A 19800-nucleotide genomic window follows, 5' to 3' on the forward strand; every position below is an offset into this window, starting at 1 on the left:
GGATCACTGTGTCACAGAAATCCACCAAGAACCAACTGGACACACACATTTAATTCTCTTTTTCATTCTGTATTTTATCAAAACAAAACTGCACTGTTACATTGTTTTTTGTTTTTTCTTTTTGGAAAGTAAAGCTAACTTAAAAAAAAAAAAATACAACATAAAGGTCTCACAGAGGGGGATGAATCAAGACGTTTCAAAGTGTGGGAGGGTGAGTTTCCCCCTTTCAGTTTGGAAAAAAATCTCATGCCAGAAAGAACATGTGTTTTTACATAGTCTGCAACTTTTTCACAAAGGTTTAAAAAAAACAAACAAACAGCAAAAAGCACATGATCCTGGGAAAAGGCATCCCCTTCACCCCCAGACTTTAACTGTTGTGGTTTTACACTGAAGTAGATTCTGTCATTTCACTTCTCTCTACTAATCACTGAGTCTATAGTTTTCATCTCACCTGAAACTTAACACCGTTGACTTACCCATTTCACACCAAATTCAAAACTAACCCCACTGCACTATCACATCTCTATTACACTGCTATTAATTTCACGTCTGAAGACGTGTTTTAATATAATGAAGCTTTATGAAAAACTATTATCCCTTAACAATCAAGATCATTTTTTCTTTTAATTCTGCTTGGAGAAGGAAGCCCCCTGCACTCAAGATTTTTCCTTCAGTTGTGTCCCCCATTGAAGCCCTCTGGCGCCCTCCAGGGGAGACCCACCCCACACTTTGAAAACCACTTTTAATCGAGCATTTACAGAACTGCACACTAGATCTAGGTACGTCATAATCAAACTCTCTCTCCACATAGATGGACTATAAAAATATAAGCAGTCAATGATTCCCTTTTACTTCATCCTATTGGAATTGTGCCGACATTTGAAAATATAGATATAAAAAAAGGTCAATAAATGGATGCTAAAAGAGACAGAGCAACAAGACACTTTTCAAATCGATCCCAGAAGATGTTCTGAAAGTATTAGAATTTGAGTTATGAGGTCTGTGATCCACATGTTATAAATAACCCCCAGACAACCTCCCAATCCTCAATTATATTCATGAATGATTAAGAACTAGTGGTTTGTGCTTTCAGTGACACGTAGTGCAAAGCCTGTTTGATTTGCAATATGGGCTGAAGGAGTGGAAGTACAGCATGACACATGTGAAACATCTGTGGACTTCTTTTCACTTGAAGACCTTTGAAGCGGAGGTGCATTCCTTTAAGACACTACAAAGCCATACATGACCCAGACTGTCAGGATACATCTTTGAAGACAGTGCAGCAAAACTCAAAGTAAAAAAGAAAGAAAAAAAAAAAATCTAAAAAACTTCAAACTTTATCAAGAAAAATCACATATTCATCATTCTCTGTGACTCCACTATATCAAGTTGAAGATTGTGCCTTTTGTCAGAGGAGAAGGAAAAGTGGCACGTGATGCACGTCTCTGTAGGAGGAACAATAAGACTTTGAGAAAGAGTTCACCACAGGACGACCTCCTGGAGCTGAATTTTTGGCAACATTGTGAACCGTTCCAACAAAACCCCCAGTGTAACGACTTATCCAGTGAGAGGCTTTCTCCAGTAAAAACAACACATTTACAAAAATATAGTATTTGTTTACAAGCATGCGTTACATCTCTTTCAACTACATATAGAACACAGTCAGCCCGATGCATGCTTTGTAAATAAAGGTCTATGGGTGGTGGTGATACAGCTGGATGGATTGTCTAACACTAAAACCTACTTAGTAATACTGGATTCATGCTGTTTTCTATACGGTGTAACTTATGATGCCACAAAAAGGTTCATCAATCAGCAGACGAGCCTGGCTTCAGTGAAAGCGTCACGGAGGACGGATGAATGGATGAAGTGATGGATTTTGCGGGACGCCCCGGTGTCTCAGCAGCTGCTGTCCTTTGGCTCCCTGCTCTCCTCTGGCACCTTGTGCAGCGTCTGGTGGGCCGAGTCCTCTATGCTGCTGGTGTGGGGTGGAGTTAAAGCGGGATGCTGCAGCTGCGGTCCAGTGGGAATTTGCCTGGCATCTGACAGCTCGTTCCTCGGAGTCATCCTAACCCAGACAGGTCACATTTGAAGATCAGCGGCAGCTACAGACACTGTGGCAACATGTTGGAATAGAAGCACGGGATCGATGGGATCTATTCTCCTGAACCTTACCTCCCATCTGCGACTCTGTGCACGCTCCCCGAGCGGCTGCTGACCTTGCTGGAACTCCCCCCTTTGCTGCGTCGCTCTCCCCCCTCCCTCCTGGAGCTCCGGCTGGAGGTGCCTCTGTCCAGGTGGTCTGGCACGTGGGCTTCGTGGTTGCCCGTTGCGAAGGTGCCCTGGTTGGTGGCGGTGGAGGCGTTGGTGGGCATGACGCCGGTGCTTGTGCCCATGGACTTGGAGATGACCTTGAGCTTGTGGGAGCTGGGCTTGTAGTGCTGCTTCTTGTGCTGCACGCGGTTGTTGTGCTTGAGGAAGAACTCGCAGGACTCCTGCAGCACTCGCCGGCTCTCGCTGATGGGACTGTGGGTCACAGGGCAACAGAGGACAGACATTAGCTTTAGAAAACAGAGACTGGGTATCCATGTGGCGTTTTTAGGGGCAACTGATGAGGTCTTACTCTCTCTTGCGAGTCCTGTTGAAGAAGTAGGCCCACTGAGAGCAGGTCTTTTTGCTGGTGACCCAGAACACAGCAGATATTCCAACCACCAGCGTCATCAGATATTTGACCAGGAAGAGTGTGAGGTCAGGGCGGTCGTGCTCTGTCGTCTAAAACAAAGGCAGATTCAGATGGTAACGTTATCCCGGGAATTTAGAGTGTAAATTCCAATTTTTAAATGAATGAGTATAGTTGATGGTCTTTTTGTAAAGCTGCCATTTAATTTCTTTACCTATAACCCCAACACGGCAGTGCACCACATCTCCCCCCTACGTCATCAAACCCCACCCCTTCTAATGAGAGATCGCACCCAGAGGACACCACAAACAATGAATTTGAGTTTATTTCTTAAATATTTTTGGATTCCGTTCAAATAGCTAAACATGACAAACAGTTCAAACCCACAGATCAATATATTTCTGAGAAGTATAATTTTAGTTGACCTATATGTGGCACAGTGTACTAATAATTTGACACCAGTGTCTCCATCTTTTTGGTCACTTGAAGAAAATTAAATTAAAAAAAATTCATTAGAGCTCAAACAGATTTGGTTAAAACTGAGCTCCCACAGGGTTGGGTTGTAGAGTTTTTTCGTTAAAGGAGTTACTTAAATATGAAGTTAACCACATTTTTTGACATTTTTAAGCAAGTTTAATATCAACATCCAATATGATGACTTCAAATGCAAGATGAGATCAAGATTAGATTTTAAGATGCGGTTTAAAACGGTCTCAGATACAGACATTCATTTGTGTACTGAAACATTTTTTAAAACCTTCTTTTTATCTACAAAAAAGAAATAACTAATGTTGAACACATGCATTTGTGTGAGAATATTCTTGCCATCTCACTATTCGTTATAATTGTGGTTGCCATTTTCTCAACAGATCTTCAGCCTTGATTAGGTTTTCAGGTATTTAAAGAACGCTTACATTTTTCACTTTATTTCTGAACATGTGCTACCTTTAGCAGTGTACTATTTTTTTTTAACCACAAAACCGGTAATCAATCCAACCAGACAAACCAGGGAATCTATGTCAGTAACAGTGTAAGTGTCCTCAGAACGTTCAGTATGCAGACAAACTGGTTGTACCTTATAGGAACAGGGGATGCTGTACTCCTGACAGCGATCGTTGATCCAGGTGTTCTCCCAGGTGCTGCGGTGGCTCTGTTCGTAGGTGTAGCAGGCTAACAGTGTGACAAGTGGCACCAGGTAGAGGCAGCTGAATACACCGATGCGGATCATGAACTTCTTGAGTTTCTCCTGGTTGCGCTCGTCGTGCTGGATCACCTGCCGGACATGGTTGAGAGAAACAATCCCTGCCAGGATCAGAAAGAGCCCGACTATGACTCCCACGCACAGCGGAGCCAGGACGAAGTAGCGCAGGGCGTCCAGGTCGTAGAGCCCAACGAAGCAGACTCCGCTGATGTTGTCCCCTTCGACTTTGTTCAGAGCCAGCAGCATGACAGTGAGAGACCCGGGGATCCCCCAGGCAGCAGAGTGAAACCACACCTGAAGACACAAAGATGAGTTAGTTTTCTTACCTGCATCTTCTCTCCTGCTGATAAAATCATTGAGACTCCTACCGCCTTCTTCTCAATGGCCTCACAGCTCCATTTCGGTCCTGCGGCCAGGAACCAGGTGATGGTGAGTATGACCCACCAGACAATCCCAGCGATGGAAAAGAAGTAGAGGAGCATGAAAAGCAGCGTGCAGCCTTTGCTCTGAGAGCCCATCACGACAGTGTCCACACTGCTGGGAGCGGTGGCTTTAGTGCAGGCTGCATTGTTCCCCAGCAGGAAGCCGATGAAGTAGATGAGCGACACGAAGCTGTAGCAGACGGCGTAGAAGATGATGGGCCGCTCGGGGTAACGGAAGCGCTTGACGTCGATGAGGAAAGTGAGAAAGGTGAACAGCGTGGCGCCCAGGCAGATGATGGAGCACACGCCGATGAAGGTCTTCGCAAATTCTATGTCGTGGGGTTTGAAGTACATGTTGGAGCAGGGTGGGGCACAGTCCTGAGCACCGAGGAAGGAGGAGCCGTGACCTGGAGTGGTCTTCAACTGCAGCGGGCACCAGAAGCCAAGGTCTCTCTTAGCTGAGGGGGAGATCATCGGAGTGGTTGCAGGAACGAAAAAACCGTCGGGGGAATAACATGGGTCCAGTCTGCAGGAAAGGGAAAAAGGCAAAAGATGAATAAAGGAATAATGTGAGATGTTCTGGTGTGTGAGCAGTCGATGTTTTCTTACTTGTCACACTGCAGCTCTGGAGGCCAGGTGACACCGAAGATGCGGATGTTCTCTTTGCAGTCGGACAGGACAGTCTCGCACTGCTCTCTGCAAGGACGGATCACCTTGTTGTCCTCGGTGCACGCCGGGACGAAGGCTTGGCAAAGGAAGTGGTGGACGTCCGGAGAGCAGCGCAGGTTTGCCAGGGGCATGAATGGCTGGAATCAGATGAGAGCAGCAGTTTATTCTCAACCAGTTCTAATTACAGTACAACTGTTTTTGCAAACCCTGCACAAATGAAGAGCTTGTTTAAAGTGTTATGTGTGGGTTATATAAGCTTAGATACACCACATTTCAGTTCTATTTATAAAAATTGAGTACCTTGCAAAAACTATAAGATCAGTGGGGTTCTTTTTAGATTTCTATTTTGTGATGTTCTCTAAAAAAAAAACTCTATGGCAGGTGATTTCAAGATGTAGACTTGCTCTGAAGATGCTATGAAGACAATTTCAGGATGTTTTCCTGTTATCTGCCTGGACTCACAAGTCTCCTAAGATTGTATGAGGTAAAAGCCTGCACACTTTATTGACTTATTCATGTTAAACAATTAGTTTTTGTCATACAGCACATTCAACGCATTTGTTGAAAAACACAAAACATCAAGGACACAAAGCCTGATTTCATTTGGGACGCTCGTGACTGAAGTGGGTCATTTACAGCGAGCGCTGGCGTCAGAAATGGAGCTAAGCGCGACGTGAGATGATTAACAGAAGCAAAGCCGTCACCAAAACACAAATCCAAATAAAATCCCGTTGATTTAACCTGTCCAGCTTTTATCTTATCAAATGAATAAATTGATCTCTTAATTCTGTCAAAACGATTTCAACCAAAGCGGAAGAAGAGGCCCATGATGGGTTACATGTCAAAACAGATGGAGAACCAGCTCCACTCTAAGCCTGGGCTCTGTTTTGTTAAGCTGCAGCGATCACACAAAGCTGCCCATTCACTGGCTGGAAACCATATTCTTCTGTCCCGGTCAGGAGCTGGAGGACTGAGAGAGGAGGGAGTATACATAGGTGGCAGGAAATGAGTGAAGACGTTTGGAAACACAGCGACAGCCAGGCCAAGAATGCTGGAAACCAAACATCGGCGGACTTTATAGCAGAAAATTACTTTATTCAATAAATGAAGCTCATGACTTCACTGTATAATTTGCAGTAACTGGAGTAACTGTGCAGGTTTGTCATAGCATATAGATGGTATCCCCATAGTATTGAAACCTTACAAGTGAGGACTCAACGTCAGGAACTACCATCGAACTCACAAGTCGAACTGCTGTCAGTCTGAACTGCTAATATTTGTACACAAAACACACACATTAAGAGAGCACAGTCCACTATTCAACGTTTCCTCTTTCTCCTGGAAGCCAGCCTGGCAGTCGGGCCATGTCTCAGGGGCCCGGGTTTGCCCTGTCTGACAGTGAGCGCCCTTGTTCCTCTCCCGCGGAGGTCCTGGACTGCGAACTCCACGTGGCTCAACAATCTGACCTTTATTCACTTTGCGGCAGTCGCTGTAAAAACTATTAATTCTCCAAAAACAATGATTAGGCTCTCACTTTTACAACTTTCACTTGAACTTATGAGACCCCTAAACGCTGCCAAAGTCAATCAATTAGCCTCTTCAGTCGCTTTATATTTTAACACGGTTTCAAAAGCTGGTGGAATCCAGGACCGAGGGTGGAAAAAGGTTAACCCTCCTCCGGAAAATCCTCCCTGATATGCTGGCCTGAGCCGACAACAATGCAGGAGTCAGCCTGATTTCCAGCGCCGGGGCTTTGTGATAAATCACTGCGTGCTTTCAAAGACACCTATGCTTGGTATGCTCAATGCAGGCCAGAGAGAGTGAGCCCGTCACCTGGGAGACTGAGCAGTGGAGGTGAGAGCATGAAAGAGAGGGGGAAATGAGTGAGTGATTAACAGACACGGCGAAGACTCCGTGTGGTATGCACGTTGTTCTTTGTGTGCGACTGGGTGTGTCCCTCCCCTTCCTCCAGAAATCAAAGGCCGCTCACAACAAAGTCGCTGGAGTCGCCTGTGGCCAGCGTTGCTGTGAAATCAGAAGCCTCTACCTTTGGCAGAAACGGCACAAAAGACTCCTTGAACAGATCGCAGTTCCAGCTCGACACGCTGACACCAAATGTATGTAACCCAAAGCCCAAGCCCTCAGGAATGCCACTGCGCAGGAGGCAACGGCAGGGAAACAGAGTGCAGTGCTGAGGACGGACACAAGACAACACCTGGTCTCAAGGCACATCTCTACGACACGAAAAATTCAGGAGGAATCCGATTTAATAATTTACACTGAACTAGCTAAGAGAGTTCGAAGTAGTGTTTTCATTTCAAAAAAGACATTTAGCCAGAGTAGAAAGCATGACAATCAAATTAGGATCAGAATGCCCCAAAACATTAGGTAATAATGCAATGGCAAACCACACACACATACACTCACACACACTCACAAAGATAAGACTGTTTGACAAGGCCTGGTTTTGAAAACGATATCCACAATGTTTTTGCTTCCCATCACAACATTTGAGTGTCACCTGATAGCCACAGTTGCTTAGAGACAGGCTGTCAACATCAGTGGCGGATTAGTGACTGGAGCATGTCGCAGCTCTGTTTAGTCTCCAAACGTTGACATGAGACACTTATCAACAAGCACATTAAACATTTGTGAGGACCCATTGTGTGTCTGGTCCAACAAGATTCTTCTCAGAAAGCCGAGAGGCGATGCTACAAACGAATCACAGCAGTTTCAGAGGATGTAAATAAAGTCAGCGTATTTTAGTCACGACAGAAAGCAGAAAATCTTGGAAATAGGAATAAAATGAAACAGAACAATATCTAGTTTATGGTTGAGCTGTGCTAAAAATGTTTTTTTTTTAATTTGGACACAGGTTCCAGTTCTTTTTCATACTTAACAGATATTCAACATTTGTCTTTTTATTTGGGCTTCCTGCTCACAGACTAGAGGCTGCAGACTGCATACCACAGTATAGTGCGCAGATAACTGAAAGTTACAATGACTTTCTTATTTTTCCATCATTGCCTAAAAAACATTGCTGCTAAAGAACCTTATAGTTCAGATATCAGTATAGTATTAAGGGTGTATTATTATACTTGTCTGTGCTCGCGGCTTTCTCAAATTCCCTTAAATATATCTAATTTCTTGACACTTAATACTGACATTGACCGATATACAGTCCAAGTATGCGAAAATTGATCCTCCTTCAAAAAGAAACTAATAAACAAGCAAGAAAGTGAGAATGCATTTTTATATCTAACGCCCAGTTTGAAGAAGTCAGAACTCTATTGTTCATGCTGCATTTTAGTAAATGATTTGGCAAAACAGGCTTGCACAATCAATCAATGACTAAGAAACACAAATAACTTCACACAAGGTAAGATAGCCTGCCAATATACAGATCAATAACATCCTACGAAGCTTCACCCACTCAAGTTAGACAGGTGCAGGAAACACCGCTGCTGAAGTCGGACAGCATTGCAGTTTTCAAATAAGAACAGTTTTCGGTCTCTGTTTTCTTGTTTCTGTACACCTGATATTAATGAATGTGCTCTGATGAGGCCTCAGATGGCACAGTAAATCTAATCATGTATGTTGGAGCTGCGAAACATCAAAACCATTAAGGAAAAGAAATGTGTGTGTGTTGATGGTGTTTGTGACTGGTGGAAGGAAAATAGCTATGAGCAGTAGTTCTCTCCTTTTATGACTGTAATGTTGATTAGACGGTTTAAGTCCTGCATGCATACTTTTGTGAGGAGTGGAAATCTATCGACAATGAAATCATTCCCGGTGCAGGTTTACCTGTTAGGGTTACATACCTGGCATGCACTTCTCAGAATATTTAGAGAGAAGAGTTTGGTTTTTCAAAAATAATAACCACAATGAGAAAGCAAGTACTCGTAACTGAAGCTGCAATCTTTTCTTCTTAAATAATTTTGTGCGGGGGTTGTGGCACTTTCTGAGCCCTACTGAAATTTGATGTTTTTGGGCTCTTTCAGTCTGCCAGCGCAGCAATATGATTATTATGAGCTGCTCAGTTGAATATGAGTCACGGTTGGCAGGCTGGGCTGGAAAAGGTCTGTTAAAAAAAGAAATGCAACAATATGTCACACATCACAGTGACATCCAAACTAAAACTTTTATGGGGATATTCTAAATATCTGAACAGGTCGAGGCAGACGACCGACTGTGTCTGCTTCTGTGGGAGTTTCATCCTATTCGTAGGGGCTTATTTCTCCTCGCTGTCTTGTGAGTGCTTGTTCCAATAAAGATTGTTGGTTTGTCTCAACAGCGCTGTGAGGTCCTGACCTCCTCAGGTAAAATGCCCTGAGGTGACTTATGCTGGGTTTACACAGACTAAATGGTATCAAAATTTAATTATTGTGACAACATGAAACTTGTTTCCCGTCATTTTGATGCTGGTACATCCTTCTGAGTTGACACACAGGAAACCCATCGACTGTTTTACTGCAGAACAATGATATTACTGGACCAACATCATCGCTCACTCCTGATTTGTCCCCATAAATAACAATGTTCTGCTCTCTTAATTTACTTTTCTGGTTAAAGGATTTTTCACTGTGGTTTTCCAGCAGGAAGACAATTGAACATTCAGCTTTTAAAATCCTTGACTATGGCAGATGATTAATTATTTTCAAAGCATAAAATCAATTGTTTACAACAATACAGGAATAATTTATTCACTAAATGCTACAAAACAATCGGCCCAGATATGCGGATGAACTATGCTTGTTGACATCCATTACAAAGTGGTGATTATGGTCCAATCAATACATGCAATCAAGTACAAGCACAGAGACACAGCCATTTACAGACTGGAGCCATGAGCAACACTAATAATGGCATTATTCTGAGAAGATATTCATTATCTTTAAATATGTCCTTAAGTAGGATTTGTTATTTATAAGCAGAAGAAGCAGACTTTTTCTCTCACTGGCTAATCTAACATCTCCCCACAACAACCCAGACTAATGATCAGCCAGTATTTTTTTTTTTAATGGCAGGATTCAGTTTTTATGATGATTTAAAGCAGAAAATAAAGGAAAAAAACAGCCCATCTTCTACACCACTTTAAAAGAACATGTGGGGACTGGGGCAAATCCCACCTTGGTCATGAAAACACAGTGTCACAATGACTCAAGCTCACATTCAGACGTTTGGGTCGTTTAACGTGACCAACTAAGCTCCAATGCATAACAGGGAAAGAAAAAGAGAGAGAAAGCACACACACACACACACACATCGAGAACATGTAACTTCTGCCACAGAAATACACACAGGAGATGTTCTTGCTGTAAAGTGAGCGTGATAACCGCTACACACCTTTGCAGTAATACAATAATTCATCCTCATTATTTATTATGCTTTTCAGAAATGTAATTCTTTAGCATTCAGTCAAATAATACAGTCACGACCCAAGTTTTCATAAGATGATGTTACATCACATCCATACTTGGGTGGATGTGAAAAATTCTATAACATCAGTCAAATAAAAAACATAATTAAAATCCACAATGATTAACTTTCCCTATGTGTGATCTCTCATGCACTCACCTCCATGTTACTAGCTGCAATGTCCTGGTCGTAGTGCTCCATCATATTGGGGAAGAAGGTCATGTTGTAGGGCATCCCCAGGCACCGGTGCACCTTGATAGGCTCGCAGGTAAACAGGCTGTGGGCATAGCAGCATCCCACCCACATCAGGAGCAGGCACAACCACAGAGGTCCCGGCATCAGCATCGTGACGGCTTGACGGAGGCAGGCTGCACGTTTTTTGCGAGTAAACCAGAATAGGCTTCTTTTTTTGGATCCGTGTGAGGATATCTTGGCCCGAGATTTGAATTCCTCTGGCTCACACCGTCATCCACGCATCACTTCTCTTGAGGGCATCTCAGCTGAGCCGGTGGGCTTTGGAGCTGATAAAAACTTTCTCATTGGTCAGTGTGTACCACAATCCCAAAACCCCTGAAAAGAATAAAACCAAAGTCAGCCAGGTTCCTCCTTTAGGATCAAGGAAAACGTCTTTAAATGCAAAACAATTTCACATCATTTTTTAGAGATGAAGAAGATGAAGTATAGCTACTCATCATCTTTCTTAGATCTTTCGTTGCGCTCAGACTATAGTGTGGGATTCACTGTTTAGAGACCCATGAGTACAATTCAAGACAGAGTTGAAAATCTGTGGGCAGAGTGCACACGTCTACGGTGGGGAATGTTAAAGATCCAGGCTGATTCAATAGAATGAGTCTCAGCTTGTTGATGCACATTAAACTTCACATTAAAAGCGTCAGAGTTCCACCTACACACATGTGGAGCCAGTGAAAATCATGAACCCCGGGCAGGAAGTAATTCTTCTGTGCTGGTGTTTTTCTCACCTGGAAAGTTTCAGTACGGTTCAGATTTAAAGGACGCTGTATATAATGGACTTTATCGCATACAATCCTGCACCAAAAACATTAAGGTGCTGTATGAAGATTTTCAGTAGTCACAGATTACAATAACCAGATAATAACATCACTTTTTCCAACCTCAAAATCAGAGATGTGAGACAACAGGCTCAAAATGAACAAGCAATTTATAAATGTAATTATCTTTCAGAGTTTCTACATTTGATATGATGCCTCTGTAGTAACAGAGTGTCCTTTATAGTAAATAAGCTAGACAAACTGCAAAACTACAGCTCAATTAAACTCTCTATTTTACATGTTGGATTCACATAGGCTAGAAAGACATGCAAAACATGACATTAAATACATATGTAAAAATATTTAAAACACACTGACATATTCTGAATTAAATGTCGTGAAATCTACAGTGAGCACAATTTAAAAAAAAAAGTATTTTTTCAAGTTTGAACTGTTATTTTTTGTAAAATGGAAAATATGTTTTTGTAATCACGTAAAACCAACATGCACATAAATGCATTAATAAGCACGAGGCATCTGAAACGAGGACAAGTATTAAAACTTTTTTGTTACTGATCCAGACACGTGGATTATGTTGTGTATTTTTGTACATCTAAAAACAAGGATAGAGATCAAGTCCGTCGGGAAGATATGGTGCTTATCTTGTTTTACTCTTCCTGATGCTGGTTTTATGGGTGGTTAGACAATAATGACCGCGCTACTGTTTATTTACAGGGCTCATCCTGCAGATCCCCCTGGCTGCACGACCAAAACAAAAAGTGCAAACAGCCAAAACAAAAACAGTGTAAACAGACGCTGTTTCCAGCCTTTATTAGCATGTTAGCACTAATTAGACAACAAAAGTTGGGATATTTGATACCAGCAGCACCAGGGAGCTTTAATAAGCCGACATGTTCACGCCAAGTTTCCAATATAATTCTGTACCTCGTGAAACTGCTCCAAATCAGAGTTTGTTAGTAAGAACCAGAGCACCGACAAGCAGGGAAGTCGTTTTCCCATAAATTGCACAGGAACTTCGGGGAGAGAGTTCAGTCAACATCCCTGCCTCGGCCGCCTCCACGGAGCGGGGGCCCGAAACAACCAACAAAGTAGAAACAAACTCCAAGAGACATAAACTCAAAACACAAAGGCTTACCCTCAGCTTCCCCGGTGGTAACAGAGCGGGCAGGAACATGGACACAGGTCTGGGGAGTCCTGTTCGGGTTTCGGTGCGTGTTTCCTGCTGAAGTTGCAGCTTCGTCCTGGAGCTCCGTCTTTTCTGGACCGAAGCGGAGGTGCCTTCAGGTGCGGCTGGGGAAATAGGACTTTTTACAATTAGAGTTTTAAACCACTGAACTAAAGTATACAAGCCTGGCATCAAAAACTGTTTAATGCACTGCAAATGAAGCAAGGTATAAAGTCAAAACATTACTTTGCTTTGAAGTGTTTTCAATATTTATGTAATTTTGTACATAGACATCTATAGAGCTGAAATGAGAATACTACAAAGCTAAGAAAAAAAAACATAAATAAATACAAAATAATTCAACTTTCACAATTTTTTTTTTTTTTTTGCGTTTTTAAAATCGTTGCTTTTATTGACTTTGAACTTTGCAGCACTGGGATGGCATAACACACAATAACGGAATTGACGAGCAGCTCATGAATGCAGCATGTCAGAAAAGGACTGCAACAGACCTCATTTCTGTGTCAAAAATTAAACCTTGTTCGTGGTTCATTTACCAAAAACAAACTTGTGCCTTGTGCATTATTTAATATTCACCAACCAATTAACGTTTTAGATATTTGATACAAATGAAATAACTTCACTGCCAGTTATTACTTGTATCAAAAAGTATACTTTTCGAGTAGTTTATAAGAAGAGCATTTTCACTTGGGTTTCTTTCAACGACGGTATTTTTACTCAACTGGGGTACAGTTTTGTATTTTTAGATTGTTGACTGCCCTCTCCCCTCCCTGATGGACAGAGCAGAGCACAGAACATCAAGAACAGCTCACAGCCTGGTTTCCACCTGTTTGACCTATTGCCCTCTGGCAGGCGCAGGAGGTACATCAAAGCAGAGACAAACAGACTTTGCCAGAGCCATAACCATTCTAAATTCACACATTCATTGATTGAAAAAACATTCTGCACATAAAAAAACAACGTTGTAAACAATCGTGAACCTATTGTCTTATTGCACTATTATTTGTTATATTGCACCATTTCTTTTAATGTTGCTCTATTTTTGTTTGCTGCGTCTTCCTCATTTGCACTGTGAGAGAAGTAGATCTCCAATCTCGGTTTACATCTTATAAGGATGATAAAGGCTACTCAATTCTATGGTATTGTATTGTACTCTTTCTCTGAAATTATACAGAATGGCTTCACCATCATAACTGCACATATTCAGAACTCTGTCGGCCTTTGAAATGTGTGCTTCTTGATTAATCACTTCAGCCTGCAAAAGTGAAATAACTTTTACAGAGAACAGCCGCCTGGAAATCTAACGAGGACCCCTGGTGTCCCGTCAAGCATCCATCGCCACCATCCAGGCGTTCACCGCCACCTGCAGTGCTCCAATTATCCACCTGGAGGCGCACTCTCCCGACTGTGTCCACATTCATGTGACCGCCCCGGAGAGGCGGGGTTACAGTGTAATAATTTAGGCGCTACAGTGTAACCAATAAAGTGTCCGCGGTAACCGGGGCGCATCTGCTCGCCGCTGCCGCTCCCTCCTGTCCTCTCCGCCGCGGACGCACGGGAGACCAGCCTCGGACATCAGATGACATTTGTAGCGGAGGCGCCGCCAGGAGGGACGGGACTGACTCATAACGCATTCATATGAGGTGCGTAAGCTCGTGGCACACCAAAGATAAGAGGGACGGCCGAATAGGGTAAATTCCTGCAAAGCCGCGAGGTGCTTTAAATAGAATTGGATGTGGATTGTGCGGCACGCGCCCTGCGATGGATGCAACAGGATTATGGAGCTGGTGTGTGCGGAGGCGAGCGTGTTCTCGTCTCCGTCCCCGTGTAGTTTGTGGACCGAGGCGCTGGCCTGTTGCTAGGAGACCTTTTGACAGCTGTGAGCTTTTTGGAAAGTGTCAGTGTTAATGGTCTGATGTTGGGGTCTGCCAGGCTGGAAACTCGAGCCTCCCTCCCCTCCGCTGCTCCCCGCGCGCTGTTCGTGCGTAAATCCTAATTGTCTCCTGTGCGTAAAAGACAACATTTGCACTGTTGCTGATTTCAGTCAGGAGATTACAGCGTTTTGCAGGGGAACAATGGCCTACTTGTTGTGATTACCAGATCCTAAATATATCCACATTCCGGAGATCTTTTGCCTTTTCTGAGTCTCGGTTCTCAAATAGAAATGTAGAGAAAATGTATACATTATGTTGAATATAAGGGATTACAACTTTGAATGGTCAGTGTAGCTCTCCATTCTTGAAATGCCCCTGTTCTAAAAACACCACATATATGCATCATATGGACTCGTGTGGCACAGGTTCAGCTCCTTCAGTCCCTCATGAGGGAGCAGCAGGCGCCTGTGGTCATCCATCTGAAGGTCACTCATGAGCAGATCGATCACGAGACATCACTGGGGACTACTTTCACCAGCAACCATTGCCCAAGAGCTCCATCCTGTTCACACTTAAGGTGAAACACATCCATACACAGACTTTCCTCTGAAGAGGAGACATAAAAGAGCATCCTGGGGTGACTTATTATCATACAGGCAGTGAGTAGTGTTTCAGGCGGAGTAGCCACTGAGGCTTGGATTTCCCAGAGCATCTCTGCTGACCTCTCCTGCTGCAGGGTATTATCTGTGGGATATCAGATTTAGGTGTGTAGCACATTATGTCAAGGTTGTCGCTACACCAGAGGGACTCGGTGTAATTTGGACGCCCGGCTTGTTCTGAGAAGTGCTGAGCTCGTTCATTTCCCTCTCCAGAAAAGTGTGGCCGCCTGTGGCTGTCACAGGGCCCATGCTTCAGGTTGAGAAGGAGCCTTGAAAGAACTGTCAAAGTCAACAACAGCAGGAGCTGAGAGAAGGGAGAAGTCAGCATTAGGTATGGCGTGAAGTAGGGTCCCTTCACACGTCTCACAGCGGGTTGTCACGGTGCGGCTGGGTCAAGTGGATGGACTGAGTGAAGCTGACATGCTGTTCTGTCCTATCAGGCTGATGTATGAACCCAGAGAGGAGACCACAGTCCTCAGGAGCCACACAGCATCTCCCTTCCACCTCCACCTCCACTATCTTCTCTGCCCTTGTCTAGGGGCATGCCTTCTGAACCCAGTCTCAGGTAGGTGGTCTTGCCAATACTCTACATTCACGACAAAACCACAGTCCATTTAGAATCCTTTAAGTAACAGTGTCTGTATGGTGCTGCAGCAAATATAGACAAGAAACTGCTGTCTTTTGAGTTGGAGATTGTTTTTTTGCTTTGTTTATTTCAGCTTGAGGAAAGAGCCATGGTGGATCAATATGTTGTTCAATAATTGTGTTCTCAGGGTGCATGTGCGGCTAGCTTTCTCTAAGCAAGCAATCCATCTCATCTTCTTGTTTGGATGGAGATGGGATTACTGAAAGGACTGTTTTGAGTTTCGTATTTGCAACGTGCAAACCAGTGTGTCAATTATTAAGCCTGCATCTTCAGTAGTTCCTGAGGTAGCGTTCATAACAATGAAAAGCGAGCTGCAGAAAAAAAAAATGCTGCTAAAATGTCATTCTTTCTCCGTCTATACATATACAGGATTAGGGTGTTTTGTTGATGAAGTAGTAAAGTTACATGCCTAAGTTATGGTTAATTTAAAACTCTGTTAAAAAAAAGTATGATACTTAGGTTAATATTAATGAAAAACTACATGTGTTTGATTATCCCAAAAAGGTTTTAAAAATTACTATAGCTTCACATCAGACCCTGACATGGTCAGACTGAAAAATCTTCACTCAAAGTTAGCTGCAATTGGCCTTTTGACCTTTTGACCATAACTTAGACAAAACAGATGTGAAAATCTTGAAATGAGAAAGTCTGCTCCCCTTCATTAGCTTTGGTGGTTTTGTTGACATGAAAATTATTTTAAGCATGAAGAGCATGCTGGACTAACTTGAGAAAACATCTTGATCTCACAAACATTAAATCATTACCGGGTATTGTCCACCTGAGTAATGTAAAACATAGATTTCCCTGTTAAACATAATCCATGTTTTTATCTTCTGCAGCCATCATTTCTGTGAGTTTAAAACTCCTGACCTTGGCACCCTCGCCGTGGTGTTATTGGACAACAGTTCTCATTTCAGAAAAATGTAATGACTTTAATTTCAATGCATCAAGGTTGACTAACACTTCACAAGTATGCCTCTTCATCCTCTTAAAGCATCAGTATAACTGATTATTTATTTGGGGTTTGGATTAGCTTTTTTCTTTCCAGAAAAAAAAAAAAAAACAAACACTTTTGCTGGATCTCAAATCTTTCTCAACAACATTTGGCATTATGTAAAAAATAGGACCTATATGATTTAATATCAGGATATCATTTCAGTGTATTGAATGTTCTGCTATGCCAGGTTTGACCCATCCTTTTAAAATGAAAGGAATGATTATGCCCTTCATGCTGAGCGTCAAAGTAATGAAAGCTCAGTACACTACACCTAATCATCATCATCATTGTCTTAATCAAGGACATCATGCCTCTTCAAACTCGTCACTTCGTTCCCTCTCTGTATTTTATAATCCTGTAAATCGCCTTTCCTCTCATCCAACAAGGCAATTTTGTTCTTTTCTCCCTTCGGCAACCACCAAACAAACAACCTGAGTCATCATCCACCGAACCTTGGGCCCAGCATGCATGTGCACGCAAACACGCACATGCGCGCACACACACACACACGACCTTTTTTTTCCTCTGTCTTACACTCCGGCACCATGAAGGTGACAGAGCAAGCCTCCTGGCAGGCAGCAGCATTTAGAGTGACGGCCCGCAGTGGAAGTGGACGTAGATGGATTTGGATGGATGGGACAGTGTGCCGCTGATGGATGAGAACAAGCAGAGGGGGACCGAGGATGGGGCAGAAAACAGGGGATATTTTCTGCTTCATGTACCCACAGCGTACAGCCAGTCAGTCAGCCAGCGGTGACAGTTTTCTGTAGTGTGTGTGTATATAAGTGCTGTCCACCACGGAGAATAAGAACTGGGAGACATGTGGCGATGGGCAGAAAATGTTCTCCGGTAAAGGTGGGCACACCGTGGAAATGTCATGTCGCTCAGGGCGGATGAGTCACCGCATTGCAATTTCAAATATGTACCAATAAGAAAATCCAAGACTTTTATGTATTTAATTGGCTCCATGTCTCTGTGAAAAATATCACAGTGCAACACGAATGTGACCATACAGCAGTGAATTCCTCCAGAAGAATCTGGTTAATTGAGAGATTTTTTTTTTGAATGATATTCAACATGGCAGCAGGAGAAATGTGGAGGTCAGGTGGATACCTTTTCATGGCTGCATTATTTTCTTTTTAATTTTAAGAGCCCATTATAAAAAATGAATAGAACGGATTTTAACAGTCTTTAAGGCTTGAGAGGCTCACACTATATGGGGGGGACTCTTCCTCCCATGTTTTGTGTTTTTCTCTGGTCGCACGTAAAATATGAATGTGCAAATAAATGTATACGATTAAAGCCTACCCTGAAGTGGAAATACAGTATAAAATAAAATTAAAAAATGTGCAGAAAATCCTGTGTGCTGTTCAGGAATCACTTTGTGGTTTCACTGCAGGTCTATTTGTGTTGGCAGAGATGAGAAAAACAGTAAAGATGTACATCTATTTAACTTTATTGCTGTCAACCATTAAATAGTGACCTGGGGCCTCTGACCAAATCACAGCCATATTGACAATAAGCACAGCAGTTTTCTTCTGCTGTGATATTGCTTAATTATATGATACATATATGAATGAATCAAACTTTCACCTTTAAATCATTATATTTGAAAAACAAAACATTAGCAGTACAATGGTCGCATGGTATCTAACACTCTCCTAATGTGGATTGCTAATATGCCAATGCTAACAGTCCAATTTGTAGCTGATATAACATATACTGTTGTAAGACCATGATATATTACTCTAACAACAGGGTAGATAGCAAATTGTTTGTGAAGCTAATGAGAAAATCATTTGTTTACATTTTTTCCTTATATAAAAGAGAGAAGAGTACTTTTTGCTATTTTATGCTGAACAAAAGCTGTTGCCTTTCACAAATATATAAAAATGAAAAATGTTGATATGGAAAAGGGTAAATGGACTATATACAGCCTTTTTTTTTTTTTTTTTCAGCGCTACGTCAGGGTCCAAAGCGCTTTCCACTACATTATCACATTCACCCATTCACACACACATTCACACATGAACACCAGTTGTACTAAAATGTCAAGGCATTAAATTTAGAAATCAAACTGAATGTTCACTGAATTTGACTAAAAATGACAGCAATAATTTTTGACCTATTTTTGGAAAAATCATAATAAGACATAAGATTTCCCAACAGTCTGTACAACAGTTCTGAGAGCTTTGCAGTTCCTGTTTTGCAGTCCTGTGAAAAAACTGAAACTGTTATAAAAATACAGTTCATAGAGATCATGCCAGTAACAGAGAAGAAAGAGGTAGTGGTAGTTGTTGCTGTTGTTAAAGAATTTGGTGTGTGTGTGTGTGTGTGTGTGTGTGTGTGTGTGTGTGTGTGTGTGTGTGTGTGTGTGTGTGTGTGTGTGTGTGTGTGTGTGTTGCAGCAGTCAGGAGATGCTGACAGGACAGAGGCTCTGCCAGTCCAAGTCCCACCAGGACTCGGTGCTCTCTGCCCTCAACCAGCAGAGGAAGGACGGCCTGCTGTGCGATGTCACGCTGGTCGCCGGCGAGCAGAAGTTCCACGCACACAAGGCCGTCCTGGCGGCGTGCAGCGATTACTTCAGGGTGAGTCCACCAACACCTGTCCTTTCTTTTTTTTTTTTTTTTTTTTTTAACCTCTGAAAATGGGAATTTGAAGCTGACAGTGCTTTTTATGCTAGTTTATTAGTGACTGGTAGTCCACTTCTTACTTATCTCTTTCCACTCATTGGCAACATATTGAGCAGTTACTTTAAAAAAATTGTGGTCGGCAATGAGGTGTATCTTACTAAGTTGTATTGCTTTGGTACATTATCTGTTTTCCCTGTGTGTATTAATCTAACAATGAATTATCTCCGGAAATTCATTTGAAGTTACAATGAAGGAAAATGCTCATTATGTTGTGTTATGTTCACACTTCATGAAGAAATACACTGAAAAACAAATGGCAACGAAAGGCATGCATGTACTTTACAGGGAAACTTAAGGTTTATTTAAGTACGTTCATAGACACGT

General features: G+C 42.5%; 2 protein-coding genes across 3 annotated transcripts in view; one reads left to right on the forward strand and one right to left on the reverse strand.

Moving 5' to 3' along the window:
• Nucleotides 1–94: 94 nt before the first annotated feature.
• fzd6 (frizzled class receptor 6) lies at nucleotides 95–12683 on the reverse strand. The gene is made up of 8 exons (XM_030103322.1): nucleotides 12557–12683; nucleotides 10550–10960; nucleotides 4913–5109; nucleotides 4250–4829; nucleotides 3756–4175; nucleotides 2624–2772; nucleotides 2176–2526; nucleotides 95–2068 (listed from the first exon to the last, which is right to left on the reverse strand). Exons 2-8 carry the CDS (start codon nucleotides 10733–10735, stop codon nucleotides 1900–1902), a joined length of 2052 nt encoding a protein of 683 aa, XP_029959182.1. The 5' UTR covers nucleotides 10736–10960; nucleotides 12557–12683; the 3' UTR covers nucleotides 95–1899.
• Nucleotides 12684–14084: 1401 nt separating this feature from the next.
• The window catches only part of klhl32 (kelch-like family member 32), a 30853-nt gene continuing 25137 nt past the window's right edge, over nucleotides 14085–19800 (forward strand). The window contains exons 1-3 of one of the 2 annotated variants that reach the window (XM_030103341.1): nucleotides 14085–14250; nucleotides 15581–15705; nucleotides 19191–19371. In XM_030103341.1, the coding sequence (XP_029959201.1) occupies nucleotides 15683–15705; nucleotides 19191–19371 (204 nt within the window). In that variant the 5' untranslated portion in view covers nucleotides 14085–14250; nucleotides 15581–15682. The remainder of the gene's footprint in view (nucleotides 14251–15580; nucleotides 15706–19190; nucleotides 19372–19800) is intronic. The other variant, XM_030103342.1, reaches the window with a different exon arrangement.

Source organism: Salarias fasciatus, chromosome 11 (genome assembly GCF_902148845.1).
Source record: "Salarias fasciatus chromosome 11, fSalaFa1.1, whole genome shotgun sequence".
Lineage (NCBI taxonomy): Eukaryota > Metazoa > Chordata > Actinopteri > Blenniiformes > Blenniidae > Salarias > Salarias fasciatus.